General features: G+C 45.5%; 1 protein-coding gene across 2 annotated transcripts; it reads right to left on the bottom strand.

Moving 5' to 3' along the window:
• Positions 1-292: 292 nt before the first annotated feature.
• LOC125324765 (cystine/glutamate transporter-like) lies at positions 293-21,825 on the bottom strand. 2 transcript variants are annotated; one of them, XM_048301075.1, is made up of 13 exons: positions 21,472-21,815; positions 18,479-20,777; positions 16,320-16,446; positions 15,450-15,565; positions 14,655-14,780; positions 10,974-11,073; positions 10,841-10,885; positions 10,519-10,642; positions 10,103-10,206; positions 8,157-8,253; positions 7,199-7,348; positions 4,724-4,898; positions 293-3,902 (listed from the first exon to the last, which is right to left on the bottom strand). In XM_048301075.1, exons 2-13 carry the CDS (start codon positions 18,669-18,671, stop codon positions 3,838-3,840), a joined length of 1,422 nt encoding a protein of 473 aa, XP_048157032.1. In that variant the 5' UTR covers positions 18,672-20,777; positions 21,472-21,815; the 3' UTR covers positions 293-3,837. The 2 variants fall into 2 exon arrangements, with proteins under 2 accessions (XP_048157032.1, XP_048157033.1); XM_048301076.1 differs by lacking the exon at positions 293-3,902 and adding an exon at positions 3,909-4,104 and having other exon boundaries at positions 21,472-21,825.
• Positions 21,826-23,264: the final 1,439 nt, after the last annotated feature.

Genomic DNA, 23,264 nt, shown 5'->3' on the forward strand with positions numbered 1-23,264 from the left:
ATGTGTACCTCACAGCGTCCCTCGCAGCCTCCTGCCGTGGGACCACGGCTGCCTCTCTCTCCCGGTAGCTTAGGAAGCGGGGCTGAGTAACATTTCCTCCCGGTTAATGCCACAGACGCATGCGCACCTGCCAAGCACGAGCAGGCCGGCCCAGGGCTTCGGCGGTGATCTGCAAAATCAACATCACTACGAACCAGAGTTTATCCCTACTTCTGGGTTCCTGTCACCGCATACCAGCACTTACCTAAAGCCAGTTCCTCCCTGTCGGTGATTGAACACGGACTTGGCCGGGTGCATGCAAAGCCAACTTTTATTGTACAAGGCACATCTTTATATGCTGTTACAAACTAACAGTTCAGCAGCTACAAAACTTCAGTTTCTAAGGTTACATATTTTACATCTCCGACGACTACAGGTTACAGTCTCCTCTCCCAATTTCCCTTTAACTATCCTACTCTTTGTTTCTCCTCCTGCTCTCTGTCTTGCCTCTGCCAAACACGGCCTGCCCGTCTCTCCCAAGACCCCACGCCAGACAGAGCCATTCTCCATGGTGACATTCTGAACCCCCACACTCCCAGCCTGCCGGTGGCTGGGGTATTCCGGACCTTCTCCTTCCTGCAAGGAGCAGCTTCTGCTGGACATCATTCTTGGAAAGCCAGCAGCTGGCGCTGGCTTGCAAAGTGACCCGCAAATCTCAGTGCAGAAAGTGGGTGCCACTCTCCCCAGGGTTAGTGATGGCACTGGTGGGGGGTTTGCAGCAAGCAGAGCCACACTGAGTAACACAAACGTGTGTGCCGAGCACAGAGCCCCACGAGACAGGCTCACTCAGCCCTCCGAGCTCTGCACAGTCCCAGGTGTCTATGTTCCTGTACCTTGAAGTCTGGTGCTCCTCTCTGCTCTTCCCCACAGAAATCAGACAAGGCTTAGGAGCTTTCCAGCCTGACCTCCAGCCTTTTAGAAGCTGACAGCGTTCCCCAGCAGAGCTCTGAGGCATAAAGCTTAACAACAAGTCAAGTAGTCTTGACTATGCAAACTTGTTCAGATGCAAGCATTTCTTTGACCTTTTTTTTTTTTTTTTTTCCACAGTTTGCATTCTTGAATTGCCCAGAACATTTTTCTTTCCTGGTGATCCAGTCACACCAGATTAGTAGTGGCTGAAACACAAATTTCTGAGTCTCCGGAAAGGGTGCGCTCTGAGTGCATCCTATAGACGTAGCATTAAAATGAACAAACCAACCAACCCAACAACCAAAAAAACCACAAAACCCCTACTGCACACACACACACAAAAAACCAAAACAAAATCCACAGATGTGTTTATGAAGTTGAACTCTCTCGCTTCTGGCTGTTCTTGAAGCTCTTAGGCCTACTGAGGCCTAGGAGCTTCGGTAAGCATGAGATAGCAGCTTTAGGAAGAGCATTCTGGCTTGGTAGAAAATGTTTACATATCTTTGCTGGGAGAAGCACACCATCCTCTCTAAAAACAAACAACTCTCCACAAACTGGAAACTTGAGCTCACCGTAAACTGATACTTTCCGAACATAGTATTTTTTATTATTATCCCTTTTAATTGCAATGTCATTTGTGGAGCTGTTGAACCTCTGATTTCTCAACCATGGTACTATATCTGTCTGCATTTCCAGTATCTGACAGGTCTTGGAGCAGTCATCCTATGTATAGCCCTGCAAGATCATATTCCTGCACAGTCAGCAGAGACACCCAAGTGTGCTTTCCCTGCATACATCAAATGATTTATCCTTTATAGAAACCATGGTCCAGCAGGTAGTGTTACAAAGTCTCCTCCCAGGAATTTCAATTCTCGTTCATGTTTTCTCTTCAGAGGAAATGGACAAAGAAAGGACATTTCACCCTTTCTCTGTGCCTCTGTGAAACACAGCAGCTCTGTTGCAATTTCAGACTGCTCCAAGGTTAGATGTGGGAGTAATGATGCCACAACAAGTGCACACTGTGTTCACAGGGGTATTGCAGCCTCGGACCAGGCTGGCAGTACCTCGTGCTTCTACCTTAAGATGTGTAAAATCCCCCAAACCAGTACCTAAGTGGGTGGTCTCAGGAAATGTTGGGGTGATTGGGCTCACCTGGTTCTGCAAAGTCTTCTGCAGATTGGTCCCCCAGCCACCCACACTGGATCCCAGCCATGGGGTGCTGTGGGTATCGCCATCCCTGGGGACAATGGCCACGGTGGGAAGGTGTTCCAGGGGGTTCAGCTTCAGCAAAGCCTGGCACAAGGAGGGACTGGCTCTTGTCTGGGAACCTGGAAGCATTTCCAGATCTCTCTTGAATCCATTCTATCATTTAAAGCCAGTACCTTCTCCTGTAAATTGTGATGGTTTCCATAGTGAGGATTTTCCCAGCGAGACTGTATTTCCTGTTGGACAGTGTCCAGCAGCTTGTAAATTAAATTGTGGGAGGCTAGTGGGGAAACAAGCCCTGCAACCACACTGTTGCTCTCCCAGCTTAATTCAGCACAGGAACAGGAAGCAGTCATTACAAGAATAATAATTCTCAATTGCTTTGAAAAAACCCCAACTTTAGTTCCAAAATTTTACATGTTTCAGTAGATTACGTTTGGTTTGTAAATGGTATTTTGTTTTTATTTTAGGTACATAAATGTTTGATACAAAGGATTAAAAAATGCTCCATGTTCTGCTGTTCCTCTTTCCAGCAGGAGTCTCAGCATGCTACTTCCCATCTTTTAGGAACCGATTAACAATTACATGATTGTAAACGGCTAATTACTGTTTTATCTGGACATAACATTGTCTCATTAATAATGTAAACTAAAGTAATCCAATAATGGAAACCTTTCTCATGCCATTATCTCAAATTAAGATTTATGGATTGAATCAGCAAGTCATGTGCAATCAGCAAGTTAAAGCTTGGATGTGAAGTCACTCACTTCTTCTTACAGCACTAAAAGATGTGCTTATTCAGGAACCTGCCCAAGTCTCATCAGTGGTCCTGTCTAATTAAAGGAGGAATTGTATTTCACTGGAGCTGAGCCAAATTTTGAGTTTTCAGCTTCACTGGTGAGGAGCAGATCTGGGAAGTCAGGGGTGGGACCAGGATCTATTCTGTCATATTCTAGTTGATATTTAGCTGATTTTTTTTTAATGCATTTGTACATTTTAAAATGTCATTCCATAAAAGTAAAATTCAAAGTTGAAAGATTATTTGCAAGCTAAAAAAACTCATCCTGCTTATACAAAAATCAAAGCAAAAACATTATGATCTTACTTTGCTAATACTTGAATTTCAAATATCTTCTCATTAGCTGAACCTTCACTTTCTGGTGAACAAAATTTTATCCCCCTGCCTTCCCCTTTCCAATCAATCTACCTTATCTCTAACTTGCTGTCCCCAACCTTTCTCCTTGTCCACGATGAGGCTACTACAGTGGTTCTGTTTGAAACTTGCATTTGGCTTCCATGTATTGGATTCTAAGTTCTGCAACATGCCTCCTTCCTCTATTTGCCAAGTTAGGAAAACAAAATATTGTCTCTGTACTCACACACGCACACACACACTCAGTTTTACTCAAGACTGGGCTAGGCTGCAAAATTAGGATCTCGGTTTCAAAGACACTGCAGGCAAAGCAAGCTCATTTCAGAGAACTAATTTGCTCTTCTGAAAAAAGGGCAGGAAGAGATCCCAATTGGCAAGCTTAGGAACACTTGCAGCATGGTTTTGGCTCAGTCATCCTCATTTGCACTGACTAAAAAGAATAAAAGCATGGCCTGCTTTTGGTAGGATCAAAGGTGTCAAAAATGGAGTAATATATTTTTATCGTCTTCTGTGAGTTTCTGATGGTTTTCTCAGTAAGTCTTGATTTCTTGTTGGACAACTTCCAGCAGTAACTGTAGTTTGTGTGTAAGATAATCTGAAAGGGTGGAAAAAAAGGAAGGAAGCTTAGTCCAGAGGAAATCCTGAGATATGGCTGAAAATCAGAACATCAGCACTGATGGCTGGAGCACTTTATGTTGGCAGATCACTGTATCTGTTTCCTTTCTTGCTGTATGTTTTCTTCTATTCAGTGGTTACTGATGCACCTCCATCCAACACCAGATCAAAGGAAAACAAGACTTGTAACAGAAATAACAAATTAAATTCAAACCCGGGCTCTCATTTCTGAAAAAGCATTGTGCCACCATGCCTACATCCAAAGGAAATCTGTACTAGGCACTGCATGGAGTGGAGATGTACTTCATTTCCATGGCCACATTTGTGCCCAAACCATCCTGGCCTCTTCGCCAAGAGGACAGGCCTCTGGCAGCACTCTTCTCCTACCAGTCCTCTCCCCAGCCTTTCAGCTAGTAAGTTTGTGCGTGAGGTTACAGTGTCTGCCTGTCTCTCCATCCTAACTTTTCGTCTTGTCGCTCCGTGTCAGACAAATTTGACCCAGATCTAGCAATCCCAAAGACATGATGAAGTTCAGTAGGATCCAGGGATGCGGTGCAAAAGCAACCATCTCTGTTCCCCCTGTTGGTAGACCTCAGCTTTGTCTTTGTTAAAACAAATTTGGCCATGGAGGCTGTGCATTGGGAAAGACATTGGAGGATTGCCAGGGGTCATGATTAAGGTTTCATGAGGTCTGTTGGTCGAGGAGCCATTTGCATTAGAGATGAGCCCTGGGAGCAAACCAGCATCCCCACCCCTGAGTCTCTTTAGGTCCACAATACTGGAAGTCAAGTGCATACTTACAAAACAGGTTGCGGCAGCGGTCTGACATCTGCCTGTGAATTATGAGGTAGTAGACTGGAAAACCACTCAAAACCATGGTGCATCCAATGCTAATGCTCACAGGGTCTGAGTAGAAAGACATTGCCACTGTGAAGAGGCAGATGATGGTAAAAGAGACAGGAACAAACAGGGGAACCTGGGGAAAAGAGCACAGAAGACTATCAGGGAAAACTGGTGGCTGTAGCCAATCAGTCTCTGTATGTGCCAACACACACTGTATTCATTTCTCCACCTAAAGAAGATGAGAAGAATCATATCCTGTCCTGCAGAGTGTCTCTGTACAATCAGACTGCAAACAACTGCATCAGCTTCAGAGCCCAGTGTGCCCTGTGAGGTGCATGCCTCCTATATTCATGTGCACCAAAATTTAAACTTCATTTGCAACTGGAAGCCAAGCAGGGGGAGAAGCCACCCTACACCCCACCGCTCTGTGAATGTCCTGCTCCTGTGCATGCACACACACACACAGCCCTACTTGCCACCTAAAAACTGCTGAGGGAAAATCTGAAGCCAAGAAAGTAGTGACACTTTGAATCAAACTGTTCTTTCCTTATAAAACTCACTACTTGTTTTGCCCTTCCTCCAGCTCACCTGAGACTTATAGTGACTAAACCAAGACAAACCAGACTCTATCTCTGTAGTACCTGCACCAAGAACATGAGATTCAGCGACACCATGGTGAAAATCAAAGCAGCACTCAGCACTTCAGGCATACCCTATTGGGTGAGCCAATTCATCTGGGTTATTTGGAGAGCAAATAAGAATACTGCAGTAAATAATAAAACTGTGAAACAATCCCTCTGTCTCTGGATCCAAACTCAGCCAAGTAACTTCTCGCCATGGCTGGTGGAATGAAGGAGCTGCTCTCATCTAGGGTGACAATCTTTACCAGTAATAAAGATTGTATTTTGGATGCTCAACATGCCGAGTTGGAAGAGATCAGTTGCTCTAGGTGTGGCAGGCATCCAGCCATCAAACTTAGGTACTCTTGTTGTCTTTCCAGCCGGAGCATCCCCTGCCAGCCATTCCTACATGCACACAGTCACACTGCACATCTGCTTGAGAGGTGTGCGAGCAGACTGCTCCCTCCTCCTTCCCGTGTTTTCTCACCGTTTTTAACCCAAAATGCCGTAGAGAGTTTAAGTACCAGCAGAGTCACACGCATGTCACGCTCCGTTCTCCACCGGGCAGCGGCAGGGGACGGCCCGTGTGCGGCCGCTAGAGCGCAGCACGTGCCCGCGCCACCTGCCCGCAGCCCTTCCCTCTTGCACAGAACTGATAAAAACTGGGGAAAAGGCGGAGGGAAATCAGCCCAACTGACCAAAAGGCCAGTATTTCCCTCCCTCGCTCAATCAGCATTTAGGACCCGCTAGAAGTCTGAATCTCTGTTAAAAAAACAAAACAACCGGGCAAAATCTCAGCATCTGAAAGCAGTAGCAGTGCCACCCACTAATAAACCTCCCCTGAGAAGCTTGGTTTGAAAGAAAAAGCAAAAATGTATTCAGTTTGGTCCTGGAGGAGTACACGAATACAGCCAACCAACAAACTGGGAAACCTCAAGGCCTCTGCTAAATGCAAAGACTGAGAAGAAAAATTACCCCAAACTTTGCAGGAGGACACGCACAGCTCATGGAGGAGTTCTGCGGGCTGCAGGAAGTGTTTCTGACCCCTGAGCTCCTCACTGCCTGGTGCCAGCAGCTCTGGAGGTCCTCTCTCTTCCCCGGGAGCTTCTGGCTGGAGGCACCATGCAGGGGCGACCAGAGTCAGGAAAAAACTGCGCCCACCTCAAGCACTGCCCCAGCCTGATACCTTCTGCACATTATCCAGCAGTGGGAAATGTGCCTGAGTGCAGGAAAGCTGCTCCAGCAACCAGCTCCAGCATCCCCTGCTGACATGAGGAAGATCCCAGCACCCAGCAGCATGAGAAAGGCCACAAAAAGGGCCCACTGCTTTACAATAGACAGTATTTCTATACCAGCAGATGATTCCTCCCAAGTCAGATTTTCTCCCTGGACCCCTCTGCCCATGCTCCTTTTCCCCAAGCCTGATACACTCCTGCTTCTCACAGCTAGAGCTGAGACTTACCTACCACTGAAATAACATCCAGGTAAGAGTCCCTCCTTGTAGCCCACAAGAGATGAGTGAGAGCACTGCTTTCTGTACATCTGCCAGCTCCAAGCCTGAAACTTTGTCCCCTGTAGCAAGCAGTCTGGTGACTCCATGTAGAACTGGCTTTATAGGTTTTACCACATCTGACTGTTTGGGCACATCAACCAATTTCAGGAGCTCCCCATATGCATTACTAAGCATCAGGGATTGAGACCCCTTGGAGCCTAAAGGGCTACCATGGCCATGTAATGCTGTAAATTAGCAAATCAAAGAGAGGAATGACAGGCCTGCACATTCTTGGCTGCCAGGTGTGTGCTGTGCATTTACCTTGAAGGGGCTGTGCAGCTCTGGGTGACGGTGGCGATGGACGATGAGCCCGAGGGTGGCTAATCCTATGAAGAGCCATCGGGAAAAGCTGAAGAAGTTCAGTAGATGGTAGATGTCTCCAATGCACACCATGGCAGTGACCAAAGGGAACTGAGCATTGTGAACATGAAATACAGTCATTAAAGCCTTGCTATGGTACTCTGATTAGGAAGGGTAATACGGATCACCTCCTCCAACTCCCCTGCAACTACTTCACAGCCCCAACATTTTGGAGGTCAGAGAACTTTACAAAACAATGTCACAGACTGAAGGCAAAAGACGTAAAGGTGCTATTCTGTAGTGCTACAGAAAGGAGTGATCATTTCAAGATCAGTACCATCTTTGATGCTTCATGTTCAAGACAGGGCAATTAAAACATGCATGATCCAAAAGCCTGCACTGCTTGTACACAGGCTATCTATAACGACATCTGCTAAGTTTTTAGTAGGTCAGCCAAGCTGCAACAGGCACTGCAGCACAGTTAGGATGGAGCTGGACCACAGCCATAAAAAACCCCCCTGAACAAACCAAAGTATCAGACCAGATTATCTCTACAAATGCTCATTCCTTGCATTTCCACCACACCTGGGAATTTTCAATTTCCAAATAGCAAAAGCCGGGCAGAGGTGTTTTCATAAGGCAATATCAAGCAACACCTGTGGCAGATGGTAGGGACAGTACTTTTAAAAAAGCTGTCTAAGGTTATAAGGCAGGGACTTCAAGGCTGTACAGTTGGGTACCACTGCTGGCTCAAGGGGACTTAGTACTTTCCAGCCATTTCCTGTATCCTGCCTTCTTTATTTTCCAGGGGGTAATTTAATGTCTCAACACCCTTTAAAACTCCTCAGTTTAACCAGTCTTTGCAAGAGAGACAAGACTGCAAACGAACAGAACATGTCACACAGCCAGATCTCCTTACCATTAACATGACAGCAGGAAGGGGTGTATGCCGTCGAATGTGGATCATAGAGAAGAGGGGAGGCCACTGTCCTTCCCTGGAAGCCACAAACAGAGTCCTAGGAAAAGACAGGCAGCCCTGTGCATTAACATCCTACATCCAGACTAGAAATGAGATCAGTCACTGGACTGACTTGAGGTATCAGGGCACCCTCTCCGTTTCCCAGCACAAGTCCACAGTTCTGCCTTTAGCTGCACCTTCATAGAATCATCAAATGTCTTGGGTTGGAACCCATCCCCCCTGCCATGGGCAGGGACAGCTTCCACTTTGGGGGCATTTGGAAGAAAACCCCAAGGCTGGGTTCCCATAGCTCTCCCAGGACCAGTTCAATGCAGTGCAGAGCCCACCATCAGAACCACTGGCAGTGTCTCCTTGGGTGCCTTGTTAGCAGAGACCTTTGGGCACGTCCAAAGTGACCATGAATGATCTCAGGCTGGAAATAGGAGTAAGAAGGTCTCTTGCCATCAGAAAAGTAATTAATCTTTCCAGTGAAAAGGAAATTGAGGGATTACAAACTTCAGTCCTTAATAAGAGAAGCTGGTGAGTTTATGGAAGGGGATTGTGAGTTTTGAAGCCTATATTCTTGTGTGTACATATATAGAAAATACAAAGTGCAATCTCCTCAAATGGCAGATGATTTCCAATCCTCTGGTCAGCTGCTGGAAAATACAGTTTGTCATACTGCCAAGAGGCTAGCTACACACAAGAACAGCTACAAAATGAGAGCAGAGTTCCTTGCTTCCATCCTTCTTTGACTCATGAAAGAGCAATTAAGGAGAAGACAATCACATCCAATTTTATAAATTTAATATCCACAAACAAACCATGCCAGAGCATCAGCTGGGCTGGAGCAGGGCCCAAAGCAGCTGGGACACAAGTGTACAACCAGTTTTATTGCTGTCTCTGTGGCTTTGCAGGGGTGTGGCTGGCAGGCAGCCAGGGAGGCCCCATCAGTGTTTATATGGGCTTTCTGCAGTGATTATGTTAATGATGCCAAGATGGGGAAGAGAAGGTCGATAAGGGATGCAAAGAACCTCTGTGCTGTGCAGAGACTTCTCATCCTCAAAGAAAACCACTATCTAGAGCAGCTAATGGGAAGGATCATCCACACCTGTATTTAATACAGGACTTCAGGGTAGTGGATCAGATAATTCATTAGCTTTCATGCTATGAAACATTCCTTTCAGATCAACTGATTTTTCCCTTTGCAATCAAAGCTGTGAAGCAGAACCCACCACAGAGTTTGCTCAGCTCCACAGGACCAGCACAACATCCTTCTTCATAAGGTCTGCCCTCCTCTCCAATTTCAAGGCTCCCATAAGGACAGGGACTGTGTCAGACATTGAAGCTGGCAAGTTAATTTTTTCATGGAACAAAGCTTTTCTTATTGCTATAACAAGACTTCTTGAACCTTGACTATTACTTTAGGGGTAGCCCACCCCAATGACATTTCACGGACTTCAAAAGAAAGTCCTCAAGGGAGAGTTTGCCTAGAGAGCCTCACAACAGAGGGACCCCATGCCCTGCAGCAGCACAGCTGAGTGAACCCAGTGAAAGAGGACTCGGTCTCACTGAGCAGCTGCCAACATCAACAAAGCCTTTAGTTCACCAAAAACATTGACATTTCAATTTAAACTGGGGATTTAAACTGAAGGGTAGGGGAGAAGATAAAAATCTTTCTTTGTGACCAGACCTAGATACCAAAGTCTGGACCTGGCCAGAAATAGAAAGAGTAGACACTTAGCCAAAAGGGACCATCCTGTTGCTGACAACTTGGGAGTCAAAAGCCTTATTTTTCCCACAAGAGTGGCTAAAATGCCACCATGTGGATGGGTAGTTGCACAGGTTGCCAGTGCTTCCCTCTGATTCAGTAAGCCAAAAGCATAATAGATCCTTAGGGATGTGACCTTGAAAATGTGAAGATTCCTCCATTCATGGTTCCAAAGCAGGACAGTGCAACAAGGACAGGGACCACGGAGATCAGGCTTTTGAAGGCTCGCTGCACAAAGCTCTGGAGGAAGAAAAAACATGACTTGAGGAACATGTGGTGATCTCTAGGTGACATCAGGGTCAAAAAAACCCGAAAACTTCTTCCATTGAAGGAGTGATATATAAGTCATAAATCTCACCTTTTCTACTGTCATCTGCAGGTTATTTTTCATTATCTTTTAGGCACAACTAGAAGAAGTTACTGTTGCCCAGTAATCAAGAAACATTACAAAGCAATAAAGCATTTTATAGGAAAATCATCTCTGAAAGACTTGCCATGACCACAGCATAAGCTGGCCACACTGAGGAGATAACAATAGCAGTGACAACTCACCACAGCCACAGCAGGAGAAGCCAGAACATCTTGTGTTCCCAGGACTGTGTAATACGAGACATTGGTGAGCATGTACCCCACAATTACCGTGATCACAGACACGATGACAGCCAGGGGGATATTTCTACAAGAAAGGAGAAAACACATACACAAAGAACAAGCTGCTATCCCTTGTTATGCACACTATTACTGCAGATTTTATCTGGTAGTACAATTGATTGCAGTCAGGTGAACCCACAAACATATTCCTCCCGTACTGCACTTGGGAAAGCTGTGCTACCCCCGAGGCTGGTAACCCAGGGCAGCTTCCTCCCAGCCTTACCGTTCAGGTTTGACCAACTCTTCACGCACAAAGCTGGTCTGAAACCTGCACGATGGGAAGAGATGGGGTGAGAGTCTGAGTCATGCTGAGGGCACCTGTCTGCTGCTGTGACGTGCCCTCCCATCGCACGTACCAGCCTGAGTATGCGAACATGCCTGCATAGAAAGCCAGGGGGAGCTTATCCAGAACCAGAGACTGTCGGTCAAAAGCATCCTGGAAGTGTTCGGTGTGGCCTGCAGAGGAGATAAACAACGGACACAGAGTAGGAAAATGTCAGAGACAGGCTTTCTTCCCTGTAGGATAACATCCCTTGTATCGCTTGCCCAGACCTGGGAAGAGTGTGATCTCCTTGGAGCCAGGTATTCAAATTCATTTCATTGCTTTAATTTCAGTGCTGTTGCTGATATGTTTACTTTCCTACAGCGACATAAAAAAAAACAACTATACCTTGTCCAGCTACGGAGGCATTTCAGGAAGGGCAACAACAGTAGCTAGTTGTTTCCAACAGACCTCGCTATGGGAACAGGAGATCGTGGAGATGAGAAGATTGACGTTGTCCTCTCCTTTCCTCAGGCCCAAAATTAATTTGTTGGATTGACCCCCATGTTTTGTCCCCAGCCCCCTCAGCAGCTGGACACGCACTCCCCCTTTGATGTGGTGCAGCCAGTGAGGCGGCTAACTCAGTTCTCACTATGCTCCCTCCTGTTTCCTGCTGCTGGAGCACTGACCCCAGCCCTGTGCCGGCCAGAGCATGGGAACCAGGCTGGAGGAGGGGACAGGAGCAGGGAACTGCCAGTCTGACCCACCACCACTCACCCACAGGTGAGTGCAAAGCAAATAAAATTTTCGAAGTAGAGGTGTCTCAGATATTTACCAAGTCCCCTAATTTTCCTTCCAGTTCTCTACTTGAAATAATAAACCAAAACATACAAAAAAAAAATCAGAGTCAGGATTTTCTCTAAATAAAAAAAAAAACCACTTGGGGAAGAGACAAATGCTGAATGGCCTCCCATTCAAACACAGTCAAAAGGAGCTGCATTCCCAACATTTTCAAATCCAGGTAACCCAAGGTTCAGTTCCACGTCGATGTTCAATTTTTTATAATAAAGTCTCTTTAAGAGTAAGAGGTGTGAAGCTTGCCCAGTTGGGCTTCACCAGGCAAGGTGTGACATGGCATGGAGCATACAAAGTCAGGCCACTTCTATGGAGGTGCTTCTGCAAGAAGTTCAGTGACGAGATTTGGGCATTTGGGTTTGAAACGCTGGCCCAGCAAGTCTCTAAAATAAGCCTGAGCCAAAGAGAAGGTAACGGCAGAGGAAAGGACAAAAGTGCAACCAAAAAAAGCAGCATAAGGCAGAGGAATTAGGCAAAATTATTCAAAAGCACAAAACTGATTTTTAAGCACAAAAAAAATTCAAATTGAAAATAGGTTTGAAGAAAACTAACCCAAAATATAGGAGTGGGCCTGTTGGGGTACTTTTTTTATGTTCTGAAATGATGGCTGGTAAGTGATGGTGCATGAAAAGGATTTATTGCCTGCAACGCATTAATGAGCAATTTACAGTCCCCCATGAGTCACATTAAATACAGCCTGTCATACTGGAGTCTCTTGGTGAATTCTCCCTCCAGATGTCACCTGCACTTATCCTCCCCACCAGGGGACAGGTGCCAGGGCTCCAGATTGTCATTTGAAGGCATTCCTAACAATAATGGCTCAGGATTCCTAGCTGCAGGGCAGTCATTTAGTTCAGAGGCACTGCCAGCCCAAGGGGATCTTTGCATGTTCAAAGGAGCCAGCTCCAGACATCAGAAAGAAACATGAACATGGAGCCCACTGCCTGTGGTGTTTTCTCTGCAGAAGAAGGTAATAGCATGAAGAGGGAGCAGGCTTCATCCCTTGAGTGGGAATGCCTTGGGCTCTTCTATAAACCGAGGCTTGGATTAAAGCCAATACTCTCGTATTGTTCACACAAGATACTACTGGTAGGGTTTTCCTCTCCCACTCTGCATGTGGGCATGAAATCCTGTACCAAGATCATTGTAAATTCACTAAATTACCACCCATCTCAATCTGGAGGTAAAAAACATTAGCTTAAGCCACAGAAAGGTTAGAGATGCCATTACCAGGGCTCCACTGAGGGCTGGTAACTCATTGCACAGTGTGACTGGCTCAGGGGATGCTGTCACATCCTAAACGTCTATCAAATACGTGCTGCTTTGGAAAGATTTTGAGCCACACTGGAAACAGGCAAGCCTGACTCCAAAGAAAGACCATCTGCAGAGGAAGGCGCCTGTATGACCCCGGGTAGGATCACACATCCTCTGGCACTAAGACCCACTAAATTTTGGAGAAAGCACCACCCAGCCAGGTGCATCAGCGCAGTGCAATGATGCGGCTTGTGCCAGCTACATCGGTCTCAGCTCCCAGCTAATTCACATTGTCATAGGTTAGCAAGCTAAGTCTCAGAAGTGATGTTCTTCTTACAGCTTCCTCTATGACCTGACAGAACCTATCAGCTGGCCAGTTTGAATATGGACAATTGTTTGAGCCACTTAAAGTTGTGACCGCCTCTGTGATACACACTTAAGAATAGAAACCCTGAGGCAGAGGCTCTCTCTCGTTTCCGGCGCTGGCACAGGTGGCTGCAGGCCCCGTGCGGGGTCAGCGGGCCCGGCCCAGGCCCTGCTCGGGCCAGGCTGGGCCACGGCCATCCTGGAGCCGATGGGCCCTGTTCCACTCGCAGAATCCCCCCCAGAGCAGGACTGTGGGCAGCCGGAGCAGCTGGGCTCCCCCCCCTCTCCACTTCGATAAGCCACATTCCAGCCACAAGGCCTAGGTGAGATTAACCCTTTTAGTGCTGTGAAGAGCTAAAAACCTGAGAGAAGAGAAAGAGGAGATGCTTAAAGCTGAAATTCTCTTGTAAAGCTATGATATATCCGAGTACCTGTTGTAATTTCAAGAAGATATAGAGGGTGGAGTGTTCAACTCGTGCTTGTTAACAAAAGCACCTGCGCCGAGATAGGCAGATGCTGACGCAGCTGTAATTTAATGAGAAGTTTGGACAGGGAGAGATGGAAGCGATGAGGACTTTTGCTCCAAATGGGAAAGGAGAAAACCTCAGTTCCTAGAGATGATCCCAGAGATAGTCCTAAAGATGAAGATGAGGATGACCCTTTGCTCCCAGGGAAGGAGGAGGGCCTCTGTTCTTAGAGATTAAATGCTCCCAGAGATGGATGAAGAGAACTTTTGTTTCTGAACAGCTCAACCTTAAAATTGTACCCCAAAAACCTTCAAGAGTGGACCCTCGAAAGCAGTTGTGGGAAAAGCTGCAAGCTGGGGGAAGGGACTCACATGCGAGCAGAGAGACTCCTCTTCCTAAATGGACTGAACAAGGTTACTGTGGAAGTGGTAAACAGACTGAACATCTTAAGAGTTGTCTTTTTACGTTGTCAGTGGGAGAAGGAAAGAAGGTGGGGAGAGGAGAAGAGTTCTGAAAGTGTGGTATGATTTTTCTCTTCTTCTTTTAAGTCTGTTAATAAACTTCTTTATATTCTTTCAAAGTTGGTGCCTGCTTTGCGTTTCTCCTAATTCTTATCTCACAGAATGTAAACAGTAATGAGTATTTTGGACCAAACGACTACACTAAATCAGTGTTTCCGCCCGGTTACAAACCCAACCCGCTACAACATCCAGCACATGGACAGAGAAAGCTCCTGGCAGCTAAGTGAGCACTGCACTTGTCACTTGGGACCGATAAAAGCCATGACGAGGGCAACAGCGAGCACCTTCCTTCAGCCATGCAGCAACACCTACCCTGGGCCAGCAGCATCATCCCTGGCACGATGATGAGTGCAAGAGCCAGGAGTTTAACAACAGAGAGAGCCGTCTGCAGCCGTGCGCTCCAGGTGACACTCCAGGAATTGAGGGTGAGGACCGTGTCTGGAGAGAAGACCACACTGCTACAGCTGCAGCCTGTGCTCGACACACACAGGAAAAAATACAGCAGCTCTCCCTGCCCTGGGGATGCTGGGGGAAGGCCGCATCTTTATGCCTTAGAGAGGATGCCTGGGGTGAGAGATGTCAGAAAACATTACAGGTGTGGTCCAGCATACAGTGTTTAAAGAGGGAGCTGAGTTATGTTCCTAAAAGGCAGCAGGAACCGGGTTCCTGCTGGGTGATCCACACCCGCCTGGGGGAAGAGTGTGGAACATCTCAGCAGCCCACTTTGCAGATTCCCTGTGCCAGTCCACACCAGTCTGGAGCAGGCAGGACAGCTTCATGGGCTGGATGCATCAGGGGAGGAGTCCAAAACCTTGAGCCTTACGCCCACAACCCATGTGGCTTTTGCGCAATTACACATGGAGAGTTTCTGCTCCCACACTTGGCAAAATCCCCCTACCTAGGGCTCCAGCTGGTCAAGAGGGAGGCCCATTCCCCTTCCTGGAAAATACAGTGGCCCAACACCATCACCTTGAATCAGAATATTTTGGGTGGCCAAGGAGGTAAGACAGGACTCCTATCTCACGGTTGTGCCAGGAAAGCCCATAAGTGCTCCTAGTCCAGGGCAGAGAGGCCAGGATGGACAATCCCATAAGTGTTAGTACTTACAGTAGCCCAGGAGAGACACGAGCTTCACCGCAGGCACAGGGGCAGCACAGGGGGCAAAAAATGGCTCCAGCATGTAGCGTCCAAATGCCAAGGAAACCACAGCACTGTTGGCAGGCCTGGATGGGGAGTGTGGGGGGAACCAAGCACAAACTGCTCTGAGGATGGCTGAAAAATGGCATGAGTTAAAACTGCACTAAACTTGGGAAGGGGAGCAAGTTTCCCCACCTGGCTTAATCCTCTTACCCATGCAGATGGTGAATTCCCATTGAGTTTTTCTCATAGGTTTTTCTCAGGAAATGGGTTAAAAACCACATGCTGCAAAATGATTAATTTCCAACTTGAAAGGAAAAGTTGAGATTAATCATACTGAGCAAAGCAGCGTGGTTCATATGTCCTGCTTCATCTCAGCTTACATGAAGGATACAGGTTATTGAGAGGTGAGGACTTCCTTTTTAATGTTAAAAAAAGAAGTAGCTCACAATTTTATAAATTATTTAACTTGGGACTAAGTCAGAAAGTTGTCTCCACTTTCCGAATCTGGAAAAATCAAAGAAGTTTCACACTGAAAACAGAAGACCTGAAATAAATCTGGCATCTATTGTCAGTCTCTGAAATACACCACAGCTCTTGGGGGATACCATCTGCCAGGGCAGAAGAGAGCTATTCTTCAAGTACAGAACACATTTAACATTTGTAACTATTTCTACTTTGCATCTTCTTCCTTTTATCACTGAAAAATCTTTTAAAATCATTCAACTTGTTTCTACTCTTTCCTTTATGAACTGCCTGGACTGTTACCTGGCACCATAACTTTAGGTATTTTAAATTATCACTGCATCCAGGAAGAGACAAGCAAACCAAATCTCTTACCTGATAGCAAAAAACTCTGCCCACAGGAATAAGAAGCTTGGCAGAGGTCCTAGTGTCTCCAAAATGTAGATATAATGTCCTCCAGACTTGGTGATTCTTGTTCCAAGCTCTGCATAGCACAAGGCACCTGGAAAAGTTCAGGTAGAAATGTACCAAGCAAATAATCCCATGGATTTTCTCTTTTCTGTGTGATTTTTCAGAGATTGAACAAATCCATTTAAGATAAAGAGCGAATGAGAGGAAGAGAAAGAGATTTAACAGAACTACTTTTCCCTATTTTTGTGTACTGCCGTGTTTTGAAGTAATTGGCTTACCTGTCAGGTGGAAAGAAATTGTCTATTTTGTGGTTAATGTTACAACATTTCCATGGAAGCTCCGCAGAAGGGTGTGTCATAGAAATGCTGCACAGAGCAGCAAGAAGTTTCCTTTGAAAAATACCCTGGATTCTTGCTTCTCCTCACAGTTAGACTGGTGAAAGGGTGCTTACAAAGCAGCTACAGCAGCTCAGCCACAAGCCATGGCTGAACTGGTCATCCCAATCATGTTTTTAATCCCAGGCCACATTCTCGTGTTCTTATCTTGCATCTTAACATAAATCCCTTCCCTCCTTTGAATCCAGTTGTGACATGGCCATGCCTCCAAGTCCCATAGCAATCATGCCACATTCAGGTCGTGCAGGATGGTGACAACCTCAATGTTTCCTGCCTCCCTGCTGGAAAATTTGTGCAGAATTCCTGTTCAAAGCATCAAATATAGGCAGACAGCCCATTTCATTTACTCCAGTGGGTCCCTTAAGACATGCATGCCTCAAGCATGCATGTAAGTGTGTTGCTGAACTCATGCAATGGACTTGTATATATGCTTCAGTTGAAAGAAAAAAAAAGCGTAAAAGAAAGCAGGCCTTTTAAAATACTGCAAAGAAGTGTCAGAGAAATTATATGGGGAGGTCGTCAAGCTGATAAAAGGGAAGAACAAACCAACAAATCCAGCTACAAAATGCAATAACTTGATAAAGAGGCTCCCAAGGCCCTTCCAGCAGAGTGTATCAAAGGATGCTGCAGAGGGAGAAACCTTTGCAAGCGCAGAGCTTGGCTATGTGATTAGCACACACACTATCATTTACTGCTCTTCTTGGTTAAAAGGAACACCATGCTCCCATTATATTGTAAGCTTTCCTTTAAGCAGAAGTGTATAATTCACCAAACGACCTCACAGAGGTTGCAATGTGAAATATTGGTACACATATACTAAGAGAAAGAACAACTTGTTGCCCTATTAACAACTGAATGTCTCAATTTCTAAACTTGCATGTACATGTCACAGTGTCAGAGTGGTTTTTTTCACATGTAGTATTTCTCCTTGTTGTTTTTTTCTTAAGTAAGTTACAACAGAAGAAGAATGTTAAAGTCACACACTGTAATAAGCATCAGATTTCTCTTCTGGGCTGGAAGAACTTGCAGTTGTCCTAATAGCACCTTTAGAGAGTTTCTGGGGTGGTGATGTTATACAGTTAATGAAAGAAACTAAAAGCCATGTGTTTTATCCACTGTAACTTTTAAGAGCTATGTTATTTCAAAAGAAACAGAATGAAACTGCCATCCAAAAGACAACCTTTGTGAGAAAAGACTGGTATTAAATGACAGAAATCAATCCAACAGTAACACACAGAAAGTGGGGCTGATCTGCTCCATCTCCTGCTCCCAGGCAGCATCAGACATACCCACACCATTTCTGACAGACACCCAGACACCCACCCCAGGCTGGTGCATACCCTGCAGCTCCGCAGGCATTCCAGTTCAGTGCTTCGCTATTCTCCCCAACAGAAAGGGGATCCCATATGGCATACTGGGACTGTCCCTTCCTGCCCCCTTCACAGTGTCTGTGAAAAGCACAGCACAGCCCTCAGATTCCCTTTTAGGTGCCTACATCTCCTTTCCACCTTACAGAAAGAATCCTCACATTCTCTCCCAGCTTTCCTGGCGGAGACCATGCTGCCTCCGTTCACAGTCACTGTCACTCCCTGACTTCTTAAACCTTTGTTGCAGTAGGAACCAGGAATTTTGGGTTTATTCATCTCCCAACTTTCTAAACATAAAAATGTGCAGGCTCCCCTCACTTCCCAGGTGCTTAAGCAAAGGCTGCCAAAGCCCACCACTCACCAAACATGGAGAGGAGCCCACAGGAGAACCAGACGACCAGGGAGAAGCCCACGCTGCCAGAGTTTTTCAGTACTCCTTTGGGAGAAATAAAGATGCCACTGCCAACCATGCTGCCAATGAGCAGCGAGAAAGCCCGCAGCAAGGTTATCTTTTTCCTCAGGAAGATGGCCTCTTCTTTCTTGTCTTTCCCCATGGCTTTTGTCTAATCACAGGGGAAGGTCATGCATTCAGGAGCTACAGTCCCCAAGTTTCCTCAAGGTTCACCTGTAAGACAAGGAGTTAGGGTTTCGAGGATCTTCTTTTCTGGACAAATTTTTTTTTCAATAACCTGTTAAGAGCTGTTGAATCTGTTCTCCTCAGCTTCAGGAAGCACCAGCCAAACCACAGGTGCATAGAACACCCTTGGTATCATCTCTCTCATCAGTACAGCTCCCAAGAGACACTCTAAGTGTTTTCTGCTGCTTCTTCTTCCAGGCACCACATGTTGCATGCCAGCCACACTTCAGGATGGTTTCCAGATTTGACTTTGATCAATATCAGAGTGCCCAGACTGGAACTGGCCAGCTTAGGGTTAATTTAATGCGACCTAATACAGGGGTACATTGATTTCAGCTCACTGGCAAAAAACAGATTTAAAGTTGCCAACCTAACAATCAAGACCTTGAGAACCTCTGAGGTTAGAAAAACATTAAGCTGCATTAGTTGGTGCACAGAGATGATTTAAGCTTTTTGAACTTCCTATCCATCCTTGCTGAATGAACTAGCCCTGATTGTCTCCCTAGAGCTCCATTTTATCAGTGTTTCTTCATACAGCGTCAAGCCTTTTTGCTTTCAAAGTATTGAAGAGTCAGGAATAAATACTGTTTACAATTGTAAGACAGAACTTAGTCATTACTAACAGACATGTCATTTCTTCTATTAATATTAAAAAATTCTTGGTAATAGCAGCAGTGAAGTTTTTCCTAGAAAAGAAGGAACTTCAGACACTTCAGGGATCATGAGTTGATCCAGATTCAGTTCTCGCAAAGTGCAGCAGCCTCTCCCTTCCCCTCCTTGTCTCTCCCATATCTATCACTCCTAAATTGGCAACTTCACCAAGAAACTCACCTTTTGTTTAGGAAGGTAACACGAATTCAGGTCAGTTACTGCAGCCTAATTTGCTGCAGCAAACAGGTCTCTAGTTTTCCTAATAGCCAGGTAGATGTTTTACACTGGTAATTATCCCTGGCAGAGCAGGCAAGACAAGTCTGGAGTAGATAATTTGGCTCTTGTCCGGCCTCCTGCCACACATCCCCAACAATGCTCACACACCCAGCTTCAATGCTTTTTTCATTATTCTAACACAGTAAATTGCATTATGGTGAATATTTGCTCCAGCCCCATGGCTGTATATTATTGCAAAGCTGTGCTTTACATGAGACCCTATTTTATGGGTTTCTTGAATAATTTAGTAATTGCAGTGGTGTGTCCACAAGGAGACAGTGGTCACCTCTAGAAGCAGACCTAAGCAGCCAGAAATTGCTTTCTTGGTAGAGAGATGGTAGAGTTAGATTCCCTAACTTTGAGGGGACCATTCTTGTTACAATTCACCCACAATACTTCTTTGCATGCCCTGTGCAAACTCAGTGTAACCAAGGTCTTTTCTCCCCCATCCCCAGCTCTTTTCCCACCTGGAAGCCGGCAGGAGGAAGCAGGGTTATCACTTTCTCTGCACACATACGACAAGCACATGCAGAAAGCCCTTTCTCCTGCCAGCAGCACGAGCTGGTTTCTCTGAGATTGTGCCAAGCCTGCACAAGCATCTTCTCAATCAAACCAGCCAAGTCTAGTTATTAAACCTCTAATGAGTCCCGGAGGACTCTTTACGGCTCAGATGGGTCACGTCAGCCTCGTCTGGTCCCACAGAGCTGCTCCTCAGAGTCCCAAAACCTCACAGGGCTGCGGGAGACAGCAGCTATGGAAGAGCAGGGAAAGACCCTTGGGAGCCTCCCAACCCCTCAGCTGCAGTTCCCTCAGACACCAATTAATTACCTTAATGTGAAATACCAATATCGTCTGGTATTTCTCAGCTGAAATGAGACCCACACAGCATTCATTTGCAGGCGTGAAGCACAGAGCCTCACCAAACTGAACCGAGATGCTGTGCACAGCTATGTCTAAAGCACTGTTTGGAGATAATTGAAAGTGCACTTATCTGTTTGGCTGCGTTTTAAACAAAGCAGGTACATTTACTATCCATCAGACTCCCATTTCTTGCTGGGATCCCGAAGCAGCAGAAGACAGCGTCTCTTTGCAGAGTCTGAAATTACACAGAGAGAGCAGGGGAGGAACAAAAAAAAGGAGAGATCAAATCAAATTTACAGGCCAGGTTAATGATCCAAAGTAAACACCAAACTCCGTACTTCTGTCCCCATGCTTTTTTTTTTTTCCCTAATTTTAATACTACTGCCATGCAAAAGTATGTGGAGATAAAAGAGTCCAGTCCAGTAAATTTTAGAAACATTAAATCTATCAGTACTTGTTCCAGAAGTGGTTGAAGGAGGAGGGGAAAAAGGCGGAAAAGGAAAAAAAACATAAATAGAAAGTTATTGAATAGAACTTCAAAGAGTCACCTAGCAGAGCCTACAGAGCCCAGAGAGACCATTCCTGCCTGCTCTGCTTTCCAGCAGCTACATTCCAGCACCAGGCACATTAAAATTCAGGGATGTTAATCCTTGTGGCAATGCTTAAGAATATTCACAATGTGCTTAGCACAAAGGAAACAGGCAAAGCTGCTTTTTGTTCGCCCCTTTGACTTAAACGATAGGCTGAAATCCTTCTTGTCCCAAAATGCAGTACCTTTACATGAGATAGATCATCAGTCAGCAGGGCTGGAGAAAAACATTACTCAAACCTATTTCACAACTTATCACACATACTGGATCTTTCCTCCCTCATTCTTCATTTACACTGGCTTTATTGTTGATTTGGGGTTTTTTAGCTGTTAATCTTACCTCACAAGCACTGGAGCATGGACAGAGAGGGAGAAGACAGGCACAGAGAGAGAATCATGTCTGTTATTCGTAGTGTTGTCTAGAAGCCCCAGCCAAGAGCAGGACCCACTGTGCTCAGCACAGAGGCAGAGTGGATGTTACTCTGATGAAAAGTTAGTGAGATAAACAAGCAAGCTGGAAAAGGAGAGGAGGGAGACAGCATCATTCTCAGCTGGGGAGCTGAGACCTAGAACAACAAGTGACTTTCCTCCTCCTACCACGCAGGAAGTGGGTGGCATCCCTGGGAGAACAGACTGTACCTCCAGAGTCCCACTTCAATGACCTACCCCCCCAAAAAACACCCCAGCTACTAGGGAATATTCCTAAATATTTACAGCTGTGTTTTCTTTGTGTCCTCAATCAATATCATACAGCCAAGAACAGGTTAACCCCTTCGTTTTCGTACTGCAAGAATGCAGGCATCAAGCTATTCCTTGCAGTCTCACTATTTTTTCTTTTTTGATGGCAAAAATGCCATTCCAATTCAATGTCTACCACAAGGCACAGAATCTAACTAAATAAAATCAGCAGTGAATGGGAGCTTTTTTATTCATGCATGAAAGTAACATAAATAAGCTTTAATGAGGCTGATGGTGGTCTGTTCTGGGAACTCAATCAGAATATCTATTTAGGAGACCTGAGAGATGTTTGTTTATAGACCAAAATGAACACGAGAAACAGGCTGAAAGGACAAGACGTGAAGCTCAACTTCTTTTCAACTTTCTACAGCTGGTTTGCCACCCTGGATAAGAAACCAAAAGGAACAGTAGTTAATAAATCAGGCTCAGGTTTGCAGCCCCAGATGTAGTAATAAATCCATGCAATTCCTTAGGTGTAAATGTAAAAATAATTTCCATTGGCTTCTTCTACAGAGTTTCACAAATATCATCTTGTGAACTGTCTATCAAAAGACTACTATTTCCTAACATTTCTGTCTTAATGAAAAATTTTTTTTGCCTTGACAGCAAAATTGCTTTTGGCTCAGGTCACAGCACTTCTATAATCTCATATAGGCATTTCCAGTTACCCTTCAGACAAGGGTAACTTCTTCTAGAAAACAGGCTGATGGTATGGTGAGTCTGGACCTCTTAGTGATATGAGGATGACCTTTCAACTGAGAACTTAAAAGTATTGACTCCACACTTTGGCTAAAAATTGGACTAAACCAAGAGCAAGGTTTTCAAGCAGCTAAATTCCTGTTGGCTTCAGAGCTCCTTCCTACCAGGATTTATATTCTACATCAAGTTTAAAATTCTTCAGAACAACCAGTCTGCCAAAGCAGACGTTACAAATGGAGATGTTTTATAATAGTAGTGCTGATGGATTTTCACAGGATGCACCGATTGTATAATGTCATCTCATTTTTCTAGGCATCCGATTATAACGCACCATTCAAACTGCCACAAGGAACTTGCACTTCTGTGTATCCAGAACTGATTTCCCATTTATGTCGTTGTGCAGGAGCATTGGTCCTTTCATGAGTATTTCTTCCTCACATGTTGCCAGTGACACGCCAAACACAAATCTGGAGAGATGCACACCTGATTAAAAAAGACTCCAGTCTTCTTCTACAGCACCAGCTCTTAAAGACTCTCAGAAGAGTGCATTGGCATCCCTGCGTGAAGAACTAACACGATTCCTCTTTCTTACAAGCAGGAGCAGGGAATACCCAAAGCATTTGCCCCCCAGCCCATCAGGTCCAAAGGAGCAACAACACCCGGAGCACCAGGCACTGGAGCACAGGAACCCTAGGC

Source organism: Corvus hawaiiensis, chromosome 4 (genome assembly GCF_020740725.1).
Source record: "Corvus hawaiiensis isolate bCorHaw1 chromosome 4, bCorHaw1.pri.cur, whole genome shotgun sequence".
NCBI lineage: Eukaryota > Metazoa > Chordata > Aves > Passeriformes > Corvidae > Corvus > Corvus hawaiiensis.